We start from the raw sequence: 24,063 nt of genomic DNA on the forward strand, positions 1-24,063 counted from the left end.
TCTACTAACCCCTTCTCAGCCAAGTCAACGTAAGTGATGGCCAGCATAACCATGGTGTGTTTGACAATTCTATCTGTTTACAAGACATCTTAAATGAATATTCTACTCCAAATTTCTATTTACTGTTACACTACAGTAGTTACTTCAGTGCTGTCATTTGATTTCTGACATCTTAAATTACATTAGGCCTGTGGGGTGGGTACTTATCCCAAGTTCAACATAACACAGAAAGAAGGCACATACAGCAAGCATCTGGACAGTCCCAGAGAGTGAGAGATAGACATCTGGCTTGATCTGACAGCAGGACACAGTTGTAGAGGTAAATAGATACAGAAACAGAAGGAGAGATTGTGATTAATAAGCAGCCAACTGAAGAAGGCATGGAAATGTAATGTTTTGAAAATGATATAAGGAACCTCAGAACAAACTCAGAAAAAGCATTGGCAAGCTTGAGTGGAATACAGAGAGAAGAAAAACATCCCAGAGGATTGCTGAGAGTCCAAGACTGAAATGCCCCGTCTAATTTATTTAGTACTTTTTCTTTGTCTGCTCCCGTTTGCTGGTGAGTAAACAGGCAGTGAGCATGGAGTTGGAGACAAATTATTGGGCGGTTCTTTGATAACATCACATTGACTGCTTAGTCACTTGTGTGTTAAGATCTACAGATGTTATTGCTGTTTATGAATATGGAAGTTTAAAGTTGCAGTGTAAATGTGTGTTAAAGTGTGTATGTATTGTCTCTGCATCTCCCCGGTAAAGGCAAACACATTTTGTTAGCCTGATACTATTTTTCCCCACCACCTGATTTCAGTCTTTCCTTCCAATTGGAAATTTTCTGTGAATGTTCATCACTTTGGTGTATCTATTCAAGTAGAATGTATATGTTCACATGCTTTACTGTAGTGTGCATATTCATGCATTATCATATGTCTGTGCGCAGTGTACCGTGTAGAGTACATAACTTCTCTTTCTTTTTTCTTACAGTCCCTCTGTATTGCTTTACTTGTGTGTTTCCTACAATCTCTCCACTGGATTGCATTAAATTCCCGCAGAAGTGCCCTCCAGGCCAGCACTGTCTGTCAAGCACAGCAGTCGGCAACCGAGGTGAGAACAGAAAAACAAGTTTGGTGGACATACGATGACGGCCGGTCCTGTTCTGTTGACGGTTTCTGGTCAGTCAACGTACACCATCAACCTCCCTCCCAGTTAAGCTTTGATGATAATGATGAAAATAAGTCTATCGGTGTGTTTATTCTAAATCGTAACTCCTCTGTTCCAATGTGCAGGAGGGTTCCGTGTGGTCCTGTTTGAGAAAAGCTGTGTTATCTCCTCTCTGTGCGGTATCACTGGAGAGAAGTATGCCATGGGCATAAACTTCACCTTCACCAATGAGTGCTGCAACACTAACCTGTGCAACGGGGCCACTTCCTACACACCTTCTATTTGGATGGGCTATCCACTCTATCTTCTCCTCTACTTCTCTCTTGTATCCTGGTGATCAATTAAAAACACACTATACAAGAGACTCCACTCAAAGACACACAGTGTATACAGACAGAAACATTTACCACTTAAGTCACAATACTTAAGAACTGATTAAAAGCACCAGAGGAGCAGTTGTGGCCCAGAAAATTCCCTGAATTATTTGAACGTGATACTAAAACAACTAGATAGTCCTTAAATGGTTCAAACGACTCATAATTCAAAAGGCTTTGCAGATCATTTTAAGACTAGAAACCTGTTATTTTATGGTGGGTAATACAGGATATAGGGCTTCTGGTAGTATACTTACAAACATTATTTACAATGAATTTGTATACTATATAAAATTTAGCACTATGTATTTGAAGATGACATTTAGACAATGTTTACTCTGACATATGAAGAATACATTTCTTATATCAGTAATCCTTGTGTAAGTAGAACTTAACATTAGACACTTTGTGCTAATGAAGGTGGCCTATGATCTAAGGGTGATGCATTCATCACAATTTACCTGAGTGATTACTTCAGTTGCAGTTAAACCAAACCAACTGAATATGCATCAGCCTGAATCAACATTAGTTTTATATAATGTCACAGGCAACATATACACATGATATGGCGTAGACATGGTACAAACAAAATAGCACATGGTAAAATCCGGTACTATATCCCAGTGTGACAAAATGTCTGTAGAAATTGACCAGTTTCAAAAATGAACTAAAACATGAATGTAACTTACATTAATCTGAATGTTAACTAAGTGTGTGCACAGTAAACTTGCATGAAAGAATGTTCCCTTTGTATTTAAATTTGAAATAGCTAACAATATTATCAGCCTTTTTCAATTTTTTTAAATTACAAGAAATTGTGTGAAATAATGTGGCAAAGATTAATAAATTAAGTACTCTTGGCTCTCTTTTGTATCATTTCATCTTTCTATTCAATAAAAATATTTTTCATTCAGTGATCAGGCACAAATATTTGTCATATAAGTCATATGGCTACTTTAAGTGAGTAGAAGGATTGATTTGAAACTTGATCTGGGGGTAAGAACCTAGACGGAGATTAAAAAGAAGGGGCAAGAAAAATACATTTAAACCCCTTAAATGTTTTTTTAAAAGTGAAATTGCATGAATCCTATTAACAGACAGATATGCTGTAAAGTCAGAGTGGGCAAAATTAGTTGTCACAATCAGTCTGGTGGCCCAAAGAGAAACCCTCCTTTGACTGGAAGTGAATGGGTAACAAACGGGGTGACAAACATTGGACAGGGGAAACAAACAAAAATCAATCATGAAGGTCCAACTACTTCTTAAATGTTTAGTTTCACCCAAGCTATTTACTTTTTGGTTAGAAATTTTTGGTTGAAATAGTCATAACCCTGTTGCTGCTTACCATTGCGTGAGTGGCACCTTTCTACAAAGCGCGAGACGTTCACGAGTGAAAAGTAGGGGCCTAAGTAAACCTCTCTCTCCATCCAGATTTACCATACGATAATAGGTTGGATTACAAAAAATAAAGAAACATTCTCCATTTAACAAGTTGTCATACGTGGCAGACTAGGACGATTCTGTTTAAGTTAAACTTGTTCAAAATCGAAGCTTTCTACCACAAACGTTATCCTGTGCTGCCTGTCTTAATTCAGCTAACCTTAGCTAGCTAGCTAAGTTAGTTAAGTTACGGAAGTCACCAAAAAGAAAGGACATATTCTGCCTTCCAGGTATAGTTCACTTAAAATTAAAAAAAACCCTATCGTTAGAAATAAATTCTTAATCATTTTCAAACTTCATTGTGTAGTTAACATAAGTTACTATTTACACAGGAAGCTTACCTTAAAAATCGCTGCTATTGAATTAATATTGGCTATGCCCATTGTAAATATGTATTTATGACGTTATACAGTTAGCAAATAAATAATCTATATTAATGTTTTCGGTGGCAGCAAGAATCAGTTGAAAGTCACGTGACATTTGTTTTAACGTAACAGCTGCCTATATCTTCCAAACGAATCTGCATTTGACCGATCTACCGGGTGATGCGCTCATTTTATTTGAAACGAAATTTGGACGAAAAAAAAAGATGTGTGAAATAATTGTCATAACATGGCTAAGTCCAGCTCTACTTATTATTAATTATTATTAAGATTGAATGCATTGTATGTTTTTTCATAATTGTATATATTGTGAAAATAATGTTCTGCAGTGTGTGGCATGGCTGTGTATGGTGGAGTAAGACAAAGGGATGCAGGACCAGGGGGATGCATACCCAGCCTATCTGATGATGAGGAGGAGTTGTCATCTGAGGTCACACATACACACACGCACGCACACACACAGTAGTACAGTACACACATTACATTGTCAAACACATTTGCACTGTCACACTCATTCACCTTCACAGACAGTTGCACACAATTACCTTTATACGCTTATAATTTTCTCATGGTCACATTCTGACACAAACACACATATGCACGCAAGCACAAATGCGCACAGGCGTGCTCACACACACGCGCACGCATACTTGCACACAACCACTCAGTTAATGTACACATACTATATCACATATGTTATTGAGGTTACTGAAGACACAAATTTCTACTTGTCAGATCTACTTAAGTGTGCTGGTCCATAACGGAAAGTTGGGCCTCAGTTTCTATGACAGCAGAGACTACACCCTGCACTATATGCCGGACACTGTGGACAACAGTGACCTTCTGCTTCTTGACAAAGGTACAGGTTAAAGCCTGACTGGCTGACTGTCTCACTTATTGACATATCTCTGCAATACTGACCTCCACATTAGACAGTGTGTCTGAAGGCAATGAGCATACTCTACTGCATGTCAGTGACATACATCAGAAAAGAGCGTTTAGTACTGTATGCACTCCCTCACTGTACTCCATCTTGTTCTCAGTGGTGCAGGAGGTCTGTCCGAGTGTCCTCATCACCAGTGCCAAGCAAGAGCACAGCATGGCTCAATTCATCAAGACAGTCAGTGAGTCCTGAAGGCGAGGAACCACTAGGGGGCAGGAGAGCTCAATGCTGGTGAAGGCTGAGGCTGCTTAAGGGTTGAAATCCCACAGCGTACTTAAACAGGATATTAAAAATGAATACATACTCTGTCTCCACACTTGGCTTTTTTCCCTTTTTTTTCCTTTTTGCAATTACAGGTGCAAGCTCTGACTACAAGCCTGAGATTGTCCTGTATCCCAATGTTGATTTTGGTAAGACAGAGTATGCAGTTTTTTGCTGCGTATGTGTGTTTGTGTGTGTGTGTGTGTGTGTGTGTATGTGGCACATGTTTTTATTTTAATGAGAATGTATAAATTCTAACTGTATTGTTCACGATTGTGTTCTGATTGTATTTCTCTTATAACGTGAGATTTATACCAATACATAAACTAAAGGGGCTTATGGGCTAAAAGGGCTTATGGGCTGTTGGATTCACTGGTGACAGTAATCAAGGCAGAGCAGAGTTTGTGCAAATGTGTGGAGGGTTTACATTTTATATTTTTATATGTCCACCGCATAAGCCCCTCCTCTTCTTTCCCTCACCTCATCAGGACTGGAGGTGAGCAAGCAGAGGCTACTCTCAGCCCACCTTCCCTCTCTCCCTCCCTCCATCACAGAGAAAGAGAGACTTCCTTATCTGTCCTCTTGCCTCCCCTTTGACTGCACCCTTATGGTGAGTCTCCTCCTTCTGTTTGTCTGGCCTTCTTTCTTTCTACCGTGATGCAATGGTGAAAGCCATAGTATAACATGAAACTAGTTTAGTACAGTGTATGCATTTTAATAAATGAACATGAGATGCAGCTATTAATGATAAAGCTAAACATAAAATCAATTTAAATAAATAAGATGTTTTAAAATAACAAAATTGTTGTATTTATATCATTATCTGTCTCTTGCTCTTTCTGCCAAATTTGTCTTTCACTCCCTTTCCTTCTCTCAAATTATTTTCTGAGGAAATATACTTGTAAATATAGCTGCAACAATTAAGGGACCAAGCACTCATAGCCACAACTTTCCAATTATCAGTGCTGCCAGGTATAAATTCTTAACAGTTGGTGTTCTTCAACTTTTGGGTAAATTCATTGTGATTATATTTTATCTTTGTGTTACATTTGAAGTATGACATGATGTTGCTGTACACTATGTAAACATACATATACATATTCCAACAGCGATGAATTACTGTAGCAAGTTTCTAGGGTCTACTCAACATAAACATTGTGATTTTCTTAGAATTTTTCCCTTTTTAAAAATCATTGAGCTTTATCGTGCTACCTTGTGATTTAATCTGTCCAGTTCTTTAGGGCTGTCCTCAGGATGGCATTATCAATATACACACAACGTTTCATGTATATGTAGGCCATTTGGATTTATTACATTTTTAGTGAAAAGCCAAGCCCATGTGCAAATTCAAAGCACAGCATTTTTATTTATGCAAAGTTTAAAGACAGGAGTGCATGCTACATTCCACGTTTTGTGCATATCAGTCAAACTGTCTAGGAAGAGATAGATTTTTAGATTTTTAAATATTATTAAAGTGTACAGATTAATAGTTGGTAAATGTTAAGCATAACTCCAAACTTTCATCTCTCTCACTCTCACTCTTCCAGCTGCGGTCTGTAGGTGCTCTGCTGAAATGTTTGGACAGGAGAAGAGTTGGGGTGGAGCTGGAGGACAACAGTGTTGGAGTTCCTATTTTTCAGTTCCAGATCTACACATTGTAATGTGCTTTTCCTCTGCTCGTGTCTGTGTTTCTGTCTGTCTGAAGTTTCGCTGTTACAGGTGTTTACTGACAGCCTGATTTTACTGTACTGCTTCAGTATAAGAGCCTCTTACCGTACTGTATGACGTGTTTGTCTGTGTGATTCCACCTGCATTGTAATGTCTTACAGGAAAGATGTGGTGCACGTGGACAGAGACACTTACAGGTCAGTCATTTTCACGTCCCTTTACCTTGGATCAAATGCATATATTCCAGTTAATGTCTTTCACTGTAAGTCTGCAGTATTTTTATGCAAGTAGAATCAAGATTAATGCAGAACATCAAGCATGTGCCTTGTCACTTCTCGTTGAAGCCATTTTTCAAAAGGATGCAATTGAAAGGAAATCTATGTCATAGTGTTGTTATACAGTATTTCTATACGTTATCATCAGTAAAGATACAGTATTTTTTATACTTCCTGACTTACACATTAGATTATAGATGTGTATTAGTACAGAGCGGTCACTTCTCTCTCAGTGTGCTCCAGATATTTAAATCCGAGCCACATCCATCTGTGTACAAGCTGCAGTCTGGGGAGAAGGAGGGACTCAGTCTTTATGGTGAGACACACAAATACTGTACACACTGTACAGATTCAGGTATATCTGTGATTTCCATTGCCCAGGGGGAGAGTTCATACTGTTCCAAATCTGCTACCATGTCTTGCTAAATCCACTTCTCAAAAAAACGCATTTTTGTATAAAAGCTATGTATTTTATGGAACAATTTCAAGTTCATACACATTATGATAATTACCTGATACTGATATTCATACTGTGTAGCCATATATGCAAATTATGCCACCACACACAGGTGCATTAATAAATACGAGTGTACACTAGTGATTTCAACAGATTTCATACATTTCTGTTTTTCAGGCATATTAAATCTCTGCAAGTGCAAATTTGGATCGAAACTTCTTCGGTAAGCCCAAAACGCTCAGGGAGTTAGAGAGTATATACTACTTGTTTGCTTGTGCGTGAATAAACCCAAGTCTTATAGAAAATATGAATTTAAAACAAGGCTGTATCTTTGCTAATTAATATGAGAAATGACCAAATGAAGACAAAGTGGGCTCTCCCTAGTGGTGTATCCAGCTAAAGAAGTTGCTTGTGCAAGGATGACCCTAATAGTCTAAAGGATGAATTCTGTGGCGTGGCTCTTCCAACTGCAGCTGGTAGTCCTGCAGGACTTATAGTCAATTACCCTAACTTCACCCAGGGAGGGTGAGTGTGCGGGTTATCCCACTCCATCTCCCACAGTGACTCCTGTGGTCTGGCTGCATGAGGTTAAATGCCCCCTCACTCTCCGGTGATTTCCCCAGTCAGTGGTTCCTTCGGCCCACCAGAGACCTGACTGTGCTGAGCAGGAGACAGGAAGTGGTGCGTTTCTTCACTTCTCCACGGAACTCTGACGCTCTCCACACCCTGCAGGGCTGTCTCCGGAACGTCAGGAGCATTCCGGTACACCGAGACACAGCCTACTGCATGCACAGCACACATCTACACTGTACAGGCTACAGATAATTAGGTACAGCAGTCTACTTATCCAACCACTGCATAGCCTACCCAGTAAAGTGGTTCTCTCGGGTGCATGTTTTATAGACTTAGGTTTATCCTTATATGTGCTCATTGTTCTACCAACAGACCCTGCTACACCGGATGTCTCTCTCTCACACCAAAATCAGTGACTGGCAGTGTCTCTATAAGGTACGAAGGCACCTTACTACAATTAAAAATTAAATCATTCTTGATAGGGAAGTCAGCCTCAACAGTATCAAATGGACATGCTTGACAGAGGCCCAATGATATCTATTGGTGATGCTGGTGCAGGACAGACAAACAATGTACATACGTCTGTAAGTTGCTCTGGATAAGAGCGTCTGATAAATGCCTGTAATGTAATGTGAAGGCTATAGGGTTCGCACACTGCATTAGTGGCCCCTAACTGGTAACCCAAGATTAAGTATATGGGAGCTCTTCAGACTGCATTTATCCTGACAAAGACCCAATGCGGGTTGATGATCATGTTGGTGTGTACTTTTAATACATCCTTGGTCATCGGGTAGCTACTGATGTGCTGTGTAGAGTCTTCTTGCCTTTAGTTCCTGTAATGGCCTGACCGTGTATGCATACTGCATATGCATGTAGAGATGGATATCTATGCACTGCAGATGTACACTGTATATACTGCAATAACCTCTTTCCTCTCCCTTGGTTGGCTCCTACAGACCGTGTACAGTGCAGTGTGCATCAGAGACACAGTACGCTCTCTGCCTCAGTCTGTCCAGCTGTTTCAGGAGATCAGCGACACTTTCACGGACGATCTGTTCTACATCGCCTCTCTCATTAGCAAAGTGGTGAGTCCGCACACAGTACCAAATCGCAGCAGCTTCAGTAGGAGTAGGGTGTGTCAGGTTAAAAGCTGTGAAGCCTTATATGTGCTACGTAAGGCTTTGCTGACATGCAGTGTGTTAGTGTCTTTGTGACCTACGTGTACTGTTCTGCAGGTGGACTTTGAAGGCAGTTTGGCAGAAAATCGCTTCACCATCAAACCCAATGTAGACCCCGCCATTGATGAAAGTGAGTCCAATGCTGTTGATTTGGGGATTTTCTCACGCTAAGCGACAGAAATTGATCTCCTCGGCCTGCGCTGAACTGAATATAAATTTGTAATGTTGGAAGACTCTTAAATTTGTTACATGGCTTGAAAACATTCTGGAAAACAGTCAAAAACTATGCAGATGCCAAATTGTGCTTTAATGGCTCGGACACACAGCACATTTAGCTCCTATACAGATATTTAAAAACTTTAGTTTAAAAGACACTTCACAATCAGATCAAGCCGCATCACCGCTTATAATGCATTTTCTGTGCACTTAAATACCTGCCGACAGTGGCTACATGAGTATTCTTCAGGCATTTGTGATTCTGCCCAGAGAAGATGGGCATACTGTAGCCTGCAAGGCCTTCAGTAAGCTCTCAAACTCAGGCTAGGCTGCTTGGAGTTTCTCTAGAGGGTTCAGGTCACTTTTTTGCCAGTGCTTACTGTCAAGATTAAAAAAATAATTTGGTGAACACAACTTGTTGTTATAACATTAGGATAACAGGGCTGGTTTACGTTGACAGGGAGGTCTCTCTTCTCTTTTGGTCTCACTCAGAAAAGAGAAGGATGATGGGATTGTCAGACTTCCTGACTGATGTGGCTCGTAAAGAGCTGGAGAATCTGGACCCCAGGATCCCCTCCTGCTGTGTCATCTACATCCCTCTGGTCAGACTGGGATTACTGCGGTCTGTCAGCTTGTGTCTGTCTCTGTGTCTCTCAGAGAGGGATCTTCTCTATCATGATATTCGCTCACAGTTCTCTCAATGTCTGTCCAGTGAATGTCCTGTCGTCTCCCCTCAGTTGCTATCCAGTCAGGTCTGTGTGTTGTATGGTCCAAACTGACCTCCCCCCTTTCCCCCTCCCCCCTCACTCTCATTCACTCAGCTGACTCACTCATTCACTCACACACGATTTCTCTTTCTCTCTCTCCCTCACTCATTCTGTCTCACTCTGCCCCCCCTTCTTCAGATAGGGTTCTTGCTGTCAGTTCCACGCTTGCCTTGCATGGTTCAGAAGGAAGACTTTGAGATCGAGGGCCTTGATTTCATGGTGAGATGGCCTGCAGAAGCGGAGCGTGCTCCCTCTGTGTGTGGGCTCAGTTCTGTAACCGCCGTCTCTCATACACCCCCGCGACTCAGTTCCTTTCAGAGGAGCGACTGCACTACCGCAGCCAGAGGACCAAGGAGCTGGACGACATGCTGGGGGACCTGCACTGCGACATCAGAGGTGCGCGTCTGACAGCAGGACAGCGTGCGTGAACTGACCGGCCCAAACCGGCCACGACACATTCCACTGAAACCCATTCACCACAGGATCACCACACAGTGTCAGAGTCGGTTATGATAAGGGGCAGGGGCTGAGAGTTTGGGGGGGGGACTGCTGAAGTCTGCTGTGTGTGAGCAAGTGGACCGGAGGTACAGATTAGGGCCACACCCCCTCTCCCGGCTGGCACTCATCACTATCTGCTGTGGTCTGCTGCGAGTCTGTGCGCACCATACACATGCACGGTGACAAACGGAGGCTCCGCCGTGCAGCTTTTAGAGTGGCGCGGTGAAGGGGCTGGATTGGGAAGCGCCCGTGCTGAAGGCAGGCGTGTCTGCCCCAGACATGGAGACGGCGGTGATGACGCAGCTGCAGGCGGCGGTGCTGCAGCGCGGCGGGGTCCTGTACGCGGTGCTGCGGCTGGCCGCCGAGCTGGACTGCCTGATGGCCCTGGCACAGGCCTCCCAGGAGCACGGCTACTGCTCCCCCGCGCTGTGCCCCCGCGGCCGGCTGTCCCTCACCCAGGCCAGGTACGCGCCGCGCCGCCGCCGCCGTGCCCGGGCCCGGGCCCCGCCCGCCGCTCTCGCCCGTCGCTCGGGCCTTCCCTGCGCGACGCCCCTTAGTGTCTCCCTGTGCGTCAGGCACCCCCTGCTGGAGCTCTGCTCCCCCGTGTTTGTGGCCAATCCGCTGCTGAGCTCCGAGACCGAGGGGAAGGTGAAAGTCCTGACCGGGCCCAACTCCTCAGGAAAGAGCATCTACCTGAAACAGGCAGGAAGAGACTCACCCACGTGCACGCATACACACACACACACACACACACGTGTGCACACACTGATACACACGTGTACACAAGCACACATGCGTACACACTGTCATTTCCACACAGCATACAGAAACATAATGTGTGTACGAATGCCAGCCAACCATAATTTTCAGTGTACACTTCACTCTGATAAAAGAGGCTCCGCACATGCAGTGATTGAGGTACTACTGTCTTACTGTATCTGTTCGAGACATGTCTTACAGCTTTGCTCTTGGTCTCTGATTGGCTGTGGCAGGTGGGTCTGATCGTTTTCATGGCTCTGATTGGCTCTGATGTGCCAGCGAAGGAGGCAGAGATAGGCTTGATTGACAGCATCTTCACCCGCATGCATAGTCGAGAGTCTGTGTCACTGGGACTGAGCACCTTCATGATCGATTTAAACCAGGTGAGACCCACTGTCAGGTCACACTCAATAAACGCACTTAAACTAAGAAAGACTGCTGTATGAATCCACACACACAGACCAGGCCACACACATTCCACAGTGTTAAACCAGCTGAGATGCACTGGAGATATGAGCAATGCTGCTTCCTTTACCCTGCAGATTATTCTTAACCCCAACTACTTTCAAATGATTTGCTTTATTATAACTGTGATTATCTTTCATACATTTTTATTTCAATTTTAATCATGCCTTGGTTTTGTGTATTGCGATTAAAAAAAAAATTTTTTTAGGAATTTGCAGCATGATTTTTAGCGGATGAAAGGTGCAGTGTCATGCTTGAAGCAGATACTTTGTGTTCACGTGTCTGATTTGGGATGGGCTGATTTGGTAGGGTAGAGTATGAGAATGGATTGACATGCTGTAGATGTCTCCCTTAACATCTGTCCTATTTCAGATGGCCTACGCTTTAAATAACTGCACTGGAAACTCCCTGGTCCTAATCGATGAGTTTGGCAAAGGGACCAACACAGTGAGTGAGGGTAACTCTGACTGATGAAACAGAAAAGGGGATGGGGGAGGTGGAAGAGTAATGCATGCATTCTGTGCGTGTTCATGTGTGCGTGCCTGCATGCCTGTATATGCGTGGCTGTGTGCGTGTGTGTGCGTATGTGTGCATGCCTGTGTGTGTGTGTGTGTGTGTGTGTGTGCATGCCTGTGTGCGTACGTGTGTGTCCTGTCCGCAGGTAGACGGCCTGTCTCTCCTGGCCTCCTGCCTCAGGCACTGGGTGAAGAAGGCCCCAGCGCAGTGTCCTCACATCCTGCTGGCCACCAACTTCCACAGCCTGCTGCAGCTGGGCCTGCTGCCTCCCTCGCCCCTGCTCTCTCTGCTGGTAGCTAATCGCCTCAGGACCGGATCTCATGTGCTCACATTCACACTAGAATAGCTCACTTAACCTCTCGCAGGTCACAGGGTCAGTGTTTCATGATCTTATTTCCTGAATGTGGTCCCGCTCACTCTCGACTATCAAATTTTTCTGATTGATTTGACCGATGAACGAGCGCTTTTTCATTTCCATTAGAGTGGCATATGAAGCGGCTGTTTGGAAAATCATCCACGATTGGCATTAATTATGCCAATTAATGTGTGAGTGGATTCATCGAGCAGTCCGTGAATGAAGAGCTGTTATCTGTGGCAACATTATAACCTTCATTGATCATTCCTGCTGCTTGAACCCTGCACACAGTCAGCACGATCAACACTGGTGTTGGTCATAAAGCCTGGTCAGCAGCAGGTTTACAGTAGGTAATATGCAACTATAACATCCCATTGGTGGTATATAGAGCATACTGTAATCAGAATGAACAGGAGACAAGACCAGGGACCCGCTGAGCACACACTACCTGGGACTTACGGCTGTTTTATACATCTGCGTAGTGCACGTAAAAATGGGTCTGCGTAGGGGTTGTGCGGAATGTGCACAAGTGTGCAACGAGGTTGCACACCACGTCCGTGGTGATGTTGCGCACCGCCCCAAAAATGTAAAAGTGCGTAGTTAGCAACCAGTGCCTGCATACGCCGCACAAATGATGATTGGTTGACTGCTGATATGAGGTCACTTTGGCAGGTGGCTCTGGCTGAACAGGTTATAAGGGTTGGTTCACAAAACCGATCGTCATAAAACCACCAACGTCAAATATTCGGCGTGAATGTCTTTGTTGCTACAATGTACACCTAGCTGAGCACTTTTGTGGTCATTGGCGCATTATGTAGTAGGTTTGGAAATATGAATGTAAGGTAGTTATGAATTACATTGTATATTCTGTCTTACATTATTCTGGCTAACTGGATACGTAATACAGCCAATGTTACTTTGCTTTTAAAGCACAAGCTAATTGGTTTCTACAGAACTATGAAGCTCAGTAACAGAATCTATTTACGCAGCCTGTGCAACCTGTGCAACATGCCGCACAAGTATAAATGATCTGCCCGTTCGCGGGTGCTGCACACAACACAAACTACACAAACAATGCAGACTATAAAACAGTCTTTAGGCAGTTAAGGCATCTTGTTTTGTATCCAGGGCATTCTTTAAGTCTTGTTCTAGTCTCCAACTAATGGTACACCATAATCAAACAAATGTTTTTGCTGTTGAGTCAATTCTTCCCACATGAAGCATGTGTTTGTGAGCGTGTGTGTGTGTGTGTGTGTGTGTGTGTGTATGTGTAGGTGTGTGTGTGTGTCTGTGTTTGTGTGTGTGTGTCTGTGTATGTGTGTGTGTCTGTGTGTGTGTGTATGTGTGTCTGTGTGTTTGTGTAAGAGAGAGAGAGAGAGAGAGAGAGAGAGGTACATGCAGTAACCCAGTGTATCTCCATGTATGCATGTATGGTGTGCACAGACACTGGAGACAGCAGTAGATGGTGACGAGTTGGTCTTCCTGTACCAGCTGAGAGAAGGCGTGTGCCAGTCCAGCTTTGCTGCTAACATCGCTACTCTGGCCGGCCTGCCCCAGGCTGTGGTGCACAGAGGGGTGGAGGTATACACAGCACACACTGCAGCCCCACTACAATGGAACCCATCTACTTAATACTGTGTTCAACCTGGGCTCTTTAATTCAATAGAGCAATAGGACATAGAAGTACAAAAACCATGTTTCCTTTCATACTGAGAGAACAAAGAAATATGATGTCATTGTAGGTACAGTGTGATCAAACTAATGGGCGTGCCTGTGTGTTTAGGTATCAGAGCTGTACAGAGCAGGCAAAGCCATTAAGCGCATTGACCAGCCCTCTACGGAGGAGCACACAGGCAGGTAAACGAGAGGAGAGCGGGTGTTAGATGGAGGCTAATATACTGTGAAGACTGTGGCCGCACAGTGTGGGCATATGCATCGCTGCCTCTTGTCAGTGCAGTATTAATGTTCTGTGGTGTTGAATCAGTAAGTGCAGCACTGTCCGTCTCCAGGTGTTTGAAGGTAGTAGAGAAGTTCCTCAGCCTGGACCTGGATGACTCCTCTGTGGACCTGCAGCTCTACATGAAGAAGGAGCTACTGCCCTCTGTAGGAGAGTTACTGTAGTGCTATTCCCTGAGCACACTGTATTCACTCCATGTGGTCGGTGGTTCCAAGCCCGCGGACGCCCACTCGATGGTGCTGTGCTTGTGTTGCTGGCTGGTTGTGAGGCAGGGCTTTGTGCTACTATGTGCACATGATGAATTTAAATCACGAGTGGTCATCTGATCTCAAACTCCCACTATCCAGTACTGAATACAAGATTGTCCTTCAAAATATTAACACATATGACTGATCAGTTAGTTGGTCAAACCATAGGTGTATTGATGCAAAGAAATTGCATGAAACACATTAAACCGGTTGGTTGGTTTGTTCTTCCAATGTACGGCTGATATTGTACAACTTTTGAATTTTTCCGTTTTTTACAATTTTGTTATATTGTTGTTATGATGTCTAAGTCCCATCAAAATGTGTGTTTAGGAACTTAGGAATTTAGCTTTTAATTTGGTTGATTTTGTTCATTTTCATTTAATACACAGGTGGGATGTGTTACAGGCTGTTCAAACTAAAATGTGAGACCTGACAACCCCTGGCCTTCAGCTGCAGAATGCTATGCAGCTAGCCTGTGCTCGGTGGGAGAAAGCACATTTGATTAGGCCTGTCTGTGTTATTATTACACCCATTAACAGAGCAATGGTGGTTGGCTAATTTGCATCTTTGCCATTGTGATCCATTAAAACTATCCCAATTGGATTTATTGGGTTATTTTGGACATTAAAATGAGATTTAAACACTGCAACACAATATTGTTATTGTTGTTTATTTCATAGACTGATCCCATTGAGTTCATTTACAGCAAAGTATAAATTAACAGAAAACATAGCATAAAACCACATAATTCAGTCTCCAGTAAAAAAAAAAAGAAAAATCACAAATTTCTTTATAACTTAACATTAAATAGAACTGATTGGAATTTTATATTAGACTACCTGAGATGAAAGGGTATGTGTGGGAAAGAAGCAAGCCTTCATTCTTTTTCATGTGTGGAATTCAGGCAGCGCCCCCAAGTGGAACTGCACAGACTGAACAGGCTGGCATGGCCAGGCACACAGTACCAGGTTTTCATCAGAACTTGCTCTAGGTGGTGTAGGTTACTGCTTCTGGAGGTATGAGGGGAAGAGGAAAGGCAGTCACTGGCTCAGTGAGGTTGACCAGAGTCCCTAGCACCTCACGCCGTACCACAGGGAGAACAGCAGGGCGGCGCTGGCGGTCAGGGACAGCTGCAGCGTGCTGGCCCCCCCGGCTGGCGTGCACCGGTCAGTGTTGCAGCAGTAGTACGTGGTGTTATAGGCGGTGCCCAGAATGAAGCCGGTCGTGGTCTTGTTGCAGGAAGGTGTGTCCAGGCAGCCCAGGGTTTTGAAGCCGATGAAGTCGCTGGCGCCGCTAAACACTGGCGGAGGACAGATGAGAGGTCATGTTCAATCCTGCTCTGTTTCGAGTATCTTCGCTGAAGCTCAATTTAGGGGGACTAGACACTGGAAATGTTTATGCAGTACGTTATAGGGAACCAGGACCTTGTGATTGTGCTTGGTGCTGTGCTGAAAACAGTAAGATGATGGAGGGCTAAGAACCAAGTATTGTCACAGGGCGGTAATGAACAGAAGTTAGATTAACTCACGCGCTTTTCCCACGTAGCAGTTGGGCTGGGCGGCTGAGCATGTTATATTGGAGGGGAGCAGGCATTTCCCCAGGAGCGATGCTTTGCAGGTTTTGCAGGTCAAGGACTCCGCTTAAAGGAAAATGTCAAAGGGATCAGTATAGTTGTACAGTAAAACTGAGTATATATAATCCAACTTGACTCCACAGTGAATTAACACACATATATAAAGGAGGTTACAGGTATTTTTATGGCAGATGGTATTGACACATTGTGGTCATTTCCATTTTCAATTCAGTTGAATGAATTAAAATTAAATTCCTGAAGTGGAAAATTCAAAGCAATATAGGCATTCTCAGTTCATGAATGTCATTCATTTTTTGAATTGAAAATGGAAGGGTCTACCTGCTGAAAACATTTTTGACCAGTTGTCTGACTAGTCACAGAAGTAGATTGTGGCCAAAGGGGAGAAACCATTTACAATCCTCTAAAATGTAGGTTTACAGAATCGTAATACATTTGCTTCACAGAAACCATACTTAAATAAATGTGTAAATATGGTAAAGCAATTTCAAGTCATGCTTTAGCATAGAACAAGTTAAATTATGAAAGGGTTGAACATGGAGGGGGAAAAAAAACTGGTTTTATGACATTATATAACATTGCTTCAGGTCATGTGAGCCATGCTAAATTGTTTTTTACATCAGCTTCTTTTTAACTATGCAGTCCCACACACCCTCTCAGGTATGTGTGGGTGTCAGCTTGTGCTTTCAAATAAAAAATAAAAAACACACCCTTTCACACCCAGGGTGCTCTGCACACAAATATGCATTACATACTGTACAGTCATATCGCTTAGAAACCAGTTTAAAACAATGTTAAAAGATGACATTTAAATATTTCCAGCAAATCATAATTATCACATATATTTGCTGTAATTAGTCATTCAAAGGGGGTTCCATGAAACAAATCTATTTGTTTTCACTTGGTGTGTATAATGTACCTATACACATGCTCAGATTGTCTTGGACAGATATGTCAGCAGCAATAGAACTTATTTTCTTCATTCTTCATTGTAGAATAATATCTACAATGGTATTTTCAGGTCATGTCACTAATACATTAAAAATACATTTGTGTACTTTAAAAGTCAATGACGGAAATGGTTACAGGAAACCATAACGTACGTCAAAAGCAGGAAGTACAATTTTTAGGAAAAATCAAAAACAGGAAAATTGATGACAGATTATGCGTACCTATTAAATTACCCATCTACATGAAACAATCTGAAGGAATAACCCAATGCTATTCCTTTTTATTTTATGTTCAAAAATTTTTTTATAGCACATCCAGTTTTCTCATTTCAAAATCCACTTATACTACCATTAAACTGCAAATATCACTTCTGTTATTGCAAAATTACTTTTACAATGGTTGAACTGCCTTTTAGTCGACTTACCGACAACGAAGAGCACAGCTGCGGCAAGGAAGCAACACAGCACTTTGTTCATGATTAGTCTTCACAAGTCTTGATGTGGGTGAAAAAACCTGAAGACAAATCCTTAACTGGAGAGAGCGACAATGTAATGAGAAGGTTCAGCTGGTCTGCCTTTTAAACCTGTTGCAAGGGTGGGGCAATAGGATGGGACAGCTTTCAAGAGGAAGATCATTCAAGGGCACTTTATCCTTTCTGTGATAAAGAACTTGTTCTGAGGCATGCTTAAAAAAAGAACTTGATCAAGATCTTGCCATGAAAATGTGTTCCTCATAGCCAGGATTTAAGACAACACATTGTACCCAATGCCATTTTAAACTCAATTTGTCAAATACAAATACAAAGTTTTTAATCATTTTTAATTAGCATTTCAAGTTCAGTGAAGCATTTTCCCCACATAAGTGATATCTTTTCAGAGTAAAATATACATTAACAAATATGGTTCTTAACATACAGCTCAAAGCCACAGTACCACATGGTGCTGTTAAGGTGAACAATTTAATTGTCTAAGATTCTGTTTCGTAGGTGACTTAGGTGCATTAACTGTCTTAACGACTACTTGTATTTTTTCCATAGATTGCGTTGTTGCCGTTCTCGTTGTTAGTGTTAATCAGTTTAACCATCAGGGTCCAAGTTGAACTATGCGGTTGTTCCCTGCACTTGGACCGGTACTTCTCTCTAGGGGTTTCATCATACTTGTTCCTGGTTATGGTTATACACTTTGTTGTACGTCGCTCTGGATAAGAGCGTCTGCCAAATGCATGTAATGTAATGTAATGTAATTACACAAGGGACAGCCTAGTGATTTAATTCCCAAATTATAGAGACCCTCAGAAAAATGACAATTGTTGCATAAACTCCAAATCCAGCAGAAGATCCATTTTGACCGAAACAAAGTCCAGACAAAATATTATATTTGCCCAAATATTGCCCCATTTCAGTTTAAAGGTGACTGCTTAAATAATTCCCAATTACAGAAAAAATATGGAAGTTGATTTTAATTGTGTAAATAACCATTTTTGCCAGTGTTGCCAGAGTAAAGGAGACCCCCCTTCAACTTCATACACAAAACCATCAATTGCCTTAATTGGGTTTGATGGATGAAGTCCAGCAAATTGATCACCACATGAGTTTCTCCTTTAAAAACGAGTGGGCAAACTTTAATATGACCAGCCTGTGACATGCTGGGATTGGGTAGTTTGTTAGTATCGTTCCTTTGAATACGGTTGTTATATCAAGTATATGATTTCATGATTCCAATAGGCTGTGTCACTCAGGGCACGAAGATCTCTGACACCAAATTCTTTCACTTTGCTGAACAAAAGGTGTTTGTGTTCCACAGCAAACACACCCAGCCAAACGTCAGTTATTAGGCAGTCAGCCACCCACGAACAAGCTTGCCTGGTAATGTCAGTGACACACCTGGTTTGGGTACATGCATGACATCAGAAGCAGAAACATCACCCATGGGAACCAGATGCGAGCCACATGACCTCAGAAGGAAATTGAACACCAAAGGCGTGCATTTAATTTTCAATTAAATTCTATAATGACATCAAGATCCAGTGTTGCCCCCAAAACATTGGCTGCTACTGCTGTAAGTTTCACTGAAATGTATGACTTACATTCTGATGGCCAAACAGTGTTGGATATCCCTGGATGCATCCAGCTCTCTGAAATGAAAAACATGTAGGAGATAGTTTCTAAGATTTATTTTCAGATTTAATTACATTTTTAGAATACACTGGGCAGAAGAAGGCTAAACAGGATATACGGAGTCAAAACATATTTGCTGATAGGCAATTAACACACTAGTGCCACTTTACAATGCTCATCATTTATAAACAACGTTAAGCATACATTTTCTATTACATCTCTATTGCAAATATAATCGTTTCACACTAAAAAGCGTTCTAATGATTGCTAATATCTCCACTTTCTCCAACCTCCAGGGGTCTTGCTTTTCGCTCCATGCAGTAGGCAGATTGTAATGTGAAGCTACAGTACACACCCAAGCAAACAAATTTATAAATGTACACAGACTAGTTCTAACAAGTTTACAGAACTTCCATTCATGCACATCCATCTGCTTCTGTGATTAGTCCATATTTATAGATTTATAAGCCAGTCTTCAAGCCTAGCTTCCATTATTCCTCTATTACAACCCCAATCCATGTGAACCCTGTCCTGGCAGTGGTGTCAAGAGTGGTACCATGAAGGACAATTTATAACATTACTAACAGTGCACACAGAGCTGCAGTGCATAGCAAACCCTAATACATTACACATATCCCGCTGCAAAGTAAAACTAAATTTTCAACGTACAAAAATGCCAAGTTACTCAAAATTATTGATATCAAAATGACGCCTAGTTACGGTACTACAAACAATATAGGCTATCTTGCCTCATCAAAATTACATAAGATGTATTTCAAAGCAATGCTACCCAATATTTCCTCAATTCTTTCAAGTCACTTGGCCCTGTGTGTATAAGCATGCACTACAGGGACAGGCCAAACATATGTGTGGATGGCTCTCTCACAGTCAAGATTGATTGAATAGGCGTGTATATGTCCAATTTGTATTGGTATGTATGTATTTTGCTGCCCAGCCTTTCTGTTGCGTGAATGATAGTATGTTTCTTGGTATAAGTGTGTGTTCCTAAATGTGAATGTAACATGCTGCGAGGGAAATGTCCCCATGGGGATGAAGAATTTCTCTATGTATGTATGTACAATATATATTTTACATGCAGTATTTATTGTACGTAGCAAATATACAATAACTTGTACATGTACTCAAATTCAGTTCAGAAGCAAGTGTAAACATGTTTTCTGGAGAAATATGCTTCCTGTAGTTACTCAGCAGCAGTTTTGTACATGAATTTCAATGTGTTCCATGAGGCAATTTGAAATATTTGACTCTTTGATCTGACACAAAGTTTGCATGACATTGTAAAATGGTAAGATTACAAAACACAGGGCCAAGTGACTTGAAAGAATTGAGGAAATATTGGGTAGCATTGCTTTGAAATACATCTTATGTAATTTTGGTGAGGCAAGATAGCCTATATTGTTTGTAGTACCGTAACTTGGCGTCATTTTAATATCAATACTTTTGAGTAACTTGGCATTTTTGTACGTTGAAAACGTGTTTTTTATGAGATATCATTTCTTTTTGCAAAGCGTTTTATTATGAGAGTGAGAAATGCGAAGTGACCCTGTAAGAAACGGTTGTGGATTATGGTTATTCTTGTATGAATTTGTACAGTCTGATGAGCGTGTACTGTTTAGCAGTTTCAGTTTGCTATATATGTAAAACAGTGGCTGTGACAAAGGGTGCGGTGGCGAAAGTGTAAATGCAACAGAAACGCAGGTGTAATATAGCCAGTGTATATACTCACAGATTTGACGGCCATCCAACGAGCCTTGATTGAGATAAGAATCAGCAAGCCCGTAGAATTAGAGCTGCCTATGTCGCAACTTGTGTTCCCTGCTGTCCTGCTCCATTATCTGTTATTTCGTGGAAATGCACTTTTAGTGTTTGTAAGGTTTATAAGGCATTTTGATAGGCTTATCTGCAGGTGGGAATCCTGTTCGCTGTTTTGCTAAGCTAGAACCGGATAGTGGAGAATAGGAGCAGACGCATATGTCCCAGCAGGCTTTGCATATGAGAAAATAACAACAGTGTGAGAGAAATTAGGATGAAATGATGAAATTGCGTAGTTGAAACAATATGTTTTTAGCAGAATGGGCATGTAGGTGAAGGTTGACATGATCACAGACTATAGTGCGGAGTAAATAAAGTGACCAGGAGGGAGCTTAGTTTCCTTATCGAATGGTATATATAACAGCCGCTATAAAATATTAACTGTTAAAGTGGAGGGTTAAGTAACGTGTGAAATCTATTGCACTGATGTGCTTTTCTCATGTTCAGTACTAGTAGTTATACTTATGAGTGAGTCATGATTTTAAATGTAATGTTTTAATGGGGAGTTGCAGAACGTACATACGTAGTAATTGTTTGTATGTGGCTAGATAAAGGACAGGGCGAGGTAACATGAATGTAGAAACGTGACGTTTGCTGATAAGAAGGTTTCGTACGGTAGCCAAGTGAAGAAATATAGTTAGTAGAAATGGCACAGTGGTGAACTGGTGTAACTTTTTAATAAAGGGAATATATTTGCCGTCATGAAATGCATATGGGTGGCCGTGAGTGAGTTTTAGTAAAGAAAATATAAAAGCCTAAGAAAACATTAGTGTAAAAGAGGGAATTATCTGCCTGAGGGCGAGGCGGATTCAATTCTTCAACTGGAGGTTTACCAGTCTGTGACTTTGTTAGTGCAGCACCATGACATAGCTATGCAATGTGTCAAATATCATTAGCAAACCTGTCTGTGGTTTTAAAGAAGAACACAGGCCAGTAAGCACAGAACAGCTCCCGTTGAATCCATATGGTTCTGCAATATTGTAGCCGGTTAATAACTGAACGTGCAGACAGTACGTCATAATGCAGTGTATACGTTCGGTGAACGGTGGGTAGATATGGTGCAAAAGCAATAATTGAGAAGTAGTAGACAATTATTAGTGAGGGTAAAAGCAGGTTAAAGAAACATGTCCCTAGCTGGGCTTGAACCTGCAACCCGATGTTCCCAAGACTGTAACCTTACCCACTAGGCCACAGGCAGATTAGCCGTTTAAACTGGAAATGTTTCAGAGTAAGAAGGTATGGGTATTTTGCATGTGTATGCAAGTTTTTGATTGGGTCGTGAGGGTGAGGATTTGGCTGATGTCGGTAAAATGTCCAATGGGGAGACATGTTAGTGGGATAGGCGGCAGGAAAAATAAGAATGAGGAGGAGGAGGAGGAGGAGACAAACCAAAATCCCCTTAGTTTGGGGCTTTATTGTGTGGACATGTGAAGTTGTTTATGAAATCTGTCTGTTGAAATGAGGTCAGAATGTACAGAATTTAATGTTTTTAAGGGCTGAGTGTGTGTGGCTGTTGTGGTTATTTCTGTGGGGAACCCTGAAAAGTGCCAAACTCCCGGTGCTGTATAGGTATGGGGCATGCCCCCGCCAAGGCGCAACTTGGCGGGATGACATACCTGCCATCCCAATACCCAACTTCCAGTAATGATTCTGAAATTCTGATATTGTATGAACTTAGTGAAGTTCATATTGAGGTGTCTGAACATACTTGAGCTTGTTAAATACATGTCAATTGATGCACTATAGATTAGCCAAAGAACATGTGGTAAATTAACTGCAGATTGTAATCAGCTGATTACATGGTGAAATGCAGACTGCGCAAAAAGGTCACTGAACAAAATGGCCAAGAATTCCAATTTTTTTTAAATTCAAGAGACAGGTCTAGAGTGAGACATTTAATGGCCTATATTTCAGAAGCACAAATGCTCCAGCACCCAAGGGACCTCTATCATGGATCCCAATAGCCCTTTCCATTGCACAAAACAGTTCAAGAACCATCGGTACCTGGAACTAGCCCGAACATCGGTAGTTCCTGCAATGCTTTCCACTTCCAAAGTTCAAGAACCATGACTTTGGGAGGAAGTAGCAGAAGAGAGTACTTGTTTTACATAGTATAACCTTCCCTTAAACAGTATTTTGAGAAATTCAACTAAACACTTTGTATATTAAAGTTACTACTTCTGAACATGAGGGGTGAAATAAAAGGCCCAGCAAGCCTGTGGCATGGAGAAGTACTGCTGACACTAATTTAAATTTGTGCTTTAAATTGTCAATTATCATTTCAGACACTTGTTCGCCAACAAGAATACGATGACCATGATAATTAGCTTTCGAAAAGGGATGACATGGCAGGCAAATGACATTTGTCGTTAGCCCTGCAAGTGTCATTAACCCTGCCATGCATTAATGACACTGGTAAGTGTTAAAAGAAACAGTGGCAGGCACGGCAGGTCAGCTCCCTTTTAAGCCAGCACTTAAATTTCCTCATTGAATCAGTGTCAGAAGGCCAAACAGACACTTTGCCTCACAGAAATTCAGCTCACTCAGTTCTGGGACAACCCTTGTAAAAGATGGCCACCCTCATGAATGTGTAAAAAGCTTTAGCCTGAAGACAGTGATTAGGAGGTGAATTGGGACTGGGCCTTCAATAGAACATCTTCAAGCCTCCAAGGTAGCTAGCCATGATAGTGTTCCTTACAGTCTGGATTTCAGACATTGTACCCCCATGCCATTTCAAAATTTCCTGTTCAGCAAAATAAACCATCCATAATACAAATTCAAAGTTTAATCATTTTTTAATAAGCATAGAGTACGATTAAGCATTTTCCCCCCAGATAAAATTCAAACTAAAACAAACAAATACAAATCAATACCAAATGAAGCTGTTAATCTTGGACAATTAAATGGTACAGCTTAAACAAGGGAAAGCCTAGTGATGCAAATTAGATACCCTTGGAAAAACTGACTGGTTCATAAAAACCCAAATCAGAAGATTTGACTTAAGTCCTGACAAATCTTTTCATTTACCCTAACATTGTCCTGTTTGAGGTTAGGGTAATGGAAGTCTTAAGTCAATGA

General features: G+C 41.8%; 2 protein-coding genes across 2 annotated transcripts; both read left to right on the forward strand.

Annotated features, from left to right (window-relative positions):
• Positions 1 to 133: 133 nt before the first annotated feature.
• Positions 134 to 2,395, forward strand: LOC135263089 (protein Bouncer-like). The gene is made up of 3 exons (XM_064350701.1): positions 134 to 562; positions 985 to 1,104; positions 1,287 to 2,395. Exons 1-3 carry the CDS (start codon positions 511 to 513, stop codon positions 1,496 to 1,498), a joined length of 384 nt encoding a protein of 127 aa, XP_064206771.1. The 5' UTR covers positions 134 to 510; the 3' UTR covers positions 1,499 to 2,395.
• Positions 2,396 to 2,733: 338 nt separating this feature from the next.
• Positions 2,734 to 15,135, forward strand: msh5 (mutS homolog 5). The gene is made up of 25 exons (XM_064350714.1): positions 2,734 to 3,205; positions 3,688 to 3,788; positions 4,094 to 4,217; positions 4,402 to 4,482; positions 4,658 to 4,711; positions 5,051 to 5,172; positions 6,110 to 6,219; positions 6,392 to 6,427; positions 6,739 to 6,821; positions 7,140 to 7,185; positions 7,586 to 7,724; positions 7,908 to 7,970; positions 8,492 to 8,620; positions 8,771 to 8,843; positions 9,422 to 9,531; positions 9,835 to 9,915; positions 10,005 to 10,092; positions 10,472 to 10,658; positions 10,770 to 10,896; positions 11,187 to 11,336; positions 11,791 to 11,865; positions 12,080 to 12,226; positions 13,733 to 13,870; positions 14,073 to 14,146; positions 14,299 to 15,135. The coding sequence occupies exons 2-25, from the start codon at positions 3,696 to 3,698 to the stop codon at positions 14,408 to 14,410; spliced, it is 2,442 nt and encodes an 813-aa protein (XP_064206784.1). The 5' UTR covers positions 2,734 to 3,205; positions 3,688 to 3,695; the 3' UTR covers positions 14,411 to 15,135.
• The last annotated feature ends 8,928 nt before the right edge of the window (positions 15,136 to 24,063 follow it).

The sequence above is a fragment of the Anguilla rostrata genome, chromosome 1 (assembly GCF_018555375.3).
Source record: "Anguilla rostrata isolate EN2019 chromosome 1, ASM1855537v3, whole genome shotgun sequence".
Taxonomy (NCBI): Eukaryota; Metazoa; Chordata; class Actinopteri; order Anguilliformes; family Anguillidae; genus Anguilla; species Anguilla rostrata.

Excerpts from the sequence above, each read along its gene's own strand:
- LOC135263089 (XM_064350701.1), top strand. The coding sequence starts at position 511 with ATGCCCCGTCTAATTTATTTAGTACTTTTTCTTTGTCTGCTCCCGTTT. Across the intron at positions 563-984 it reads TTGTCTGCTCCCGTTTGCTG|TCCCTCTGTATTGCTTTACT; the intron begins GTGAGTAAACAG and ends TTTTTCTTACAG. Across the intron at positions 1,105-1,286 it reads CACAGCAGTCGGCAACCGAG|GAGGGTTCCGTGTGGTCCTG; the intron begins GTGAGAACAGAA and ends TCCAATGTGCAG.
- msh5 (XM_064350714.1), top strand. The coding sequence starts at position 3,696 with ATGGCTGTGTATGGTGGAGTAAGACAAAGGGATGCAGGACCAGGGGGA. Across the intron at positions 10,093-10,471 it reads CCTGCACTGCGACATCAGAG|ACATGGAGACGGCGGTGATG; the intron begins GTGCGCGTCTGA and ends TGTCTGCCCCAG. Across the intron at positions 13,871-14,072 it reads TGGTGCACAGAGGGGTGGAG|GTATCAGAGCTGTACAGAGC; the intron begins GTATACACAGCA and ends CTGTGTGTTTAG.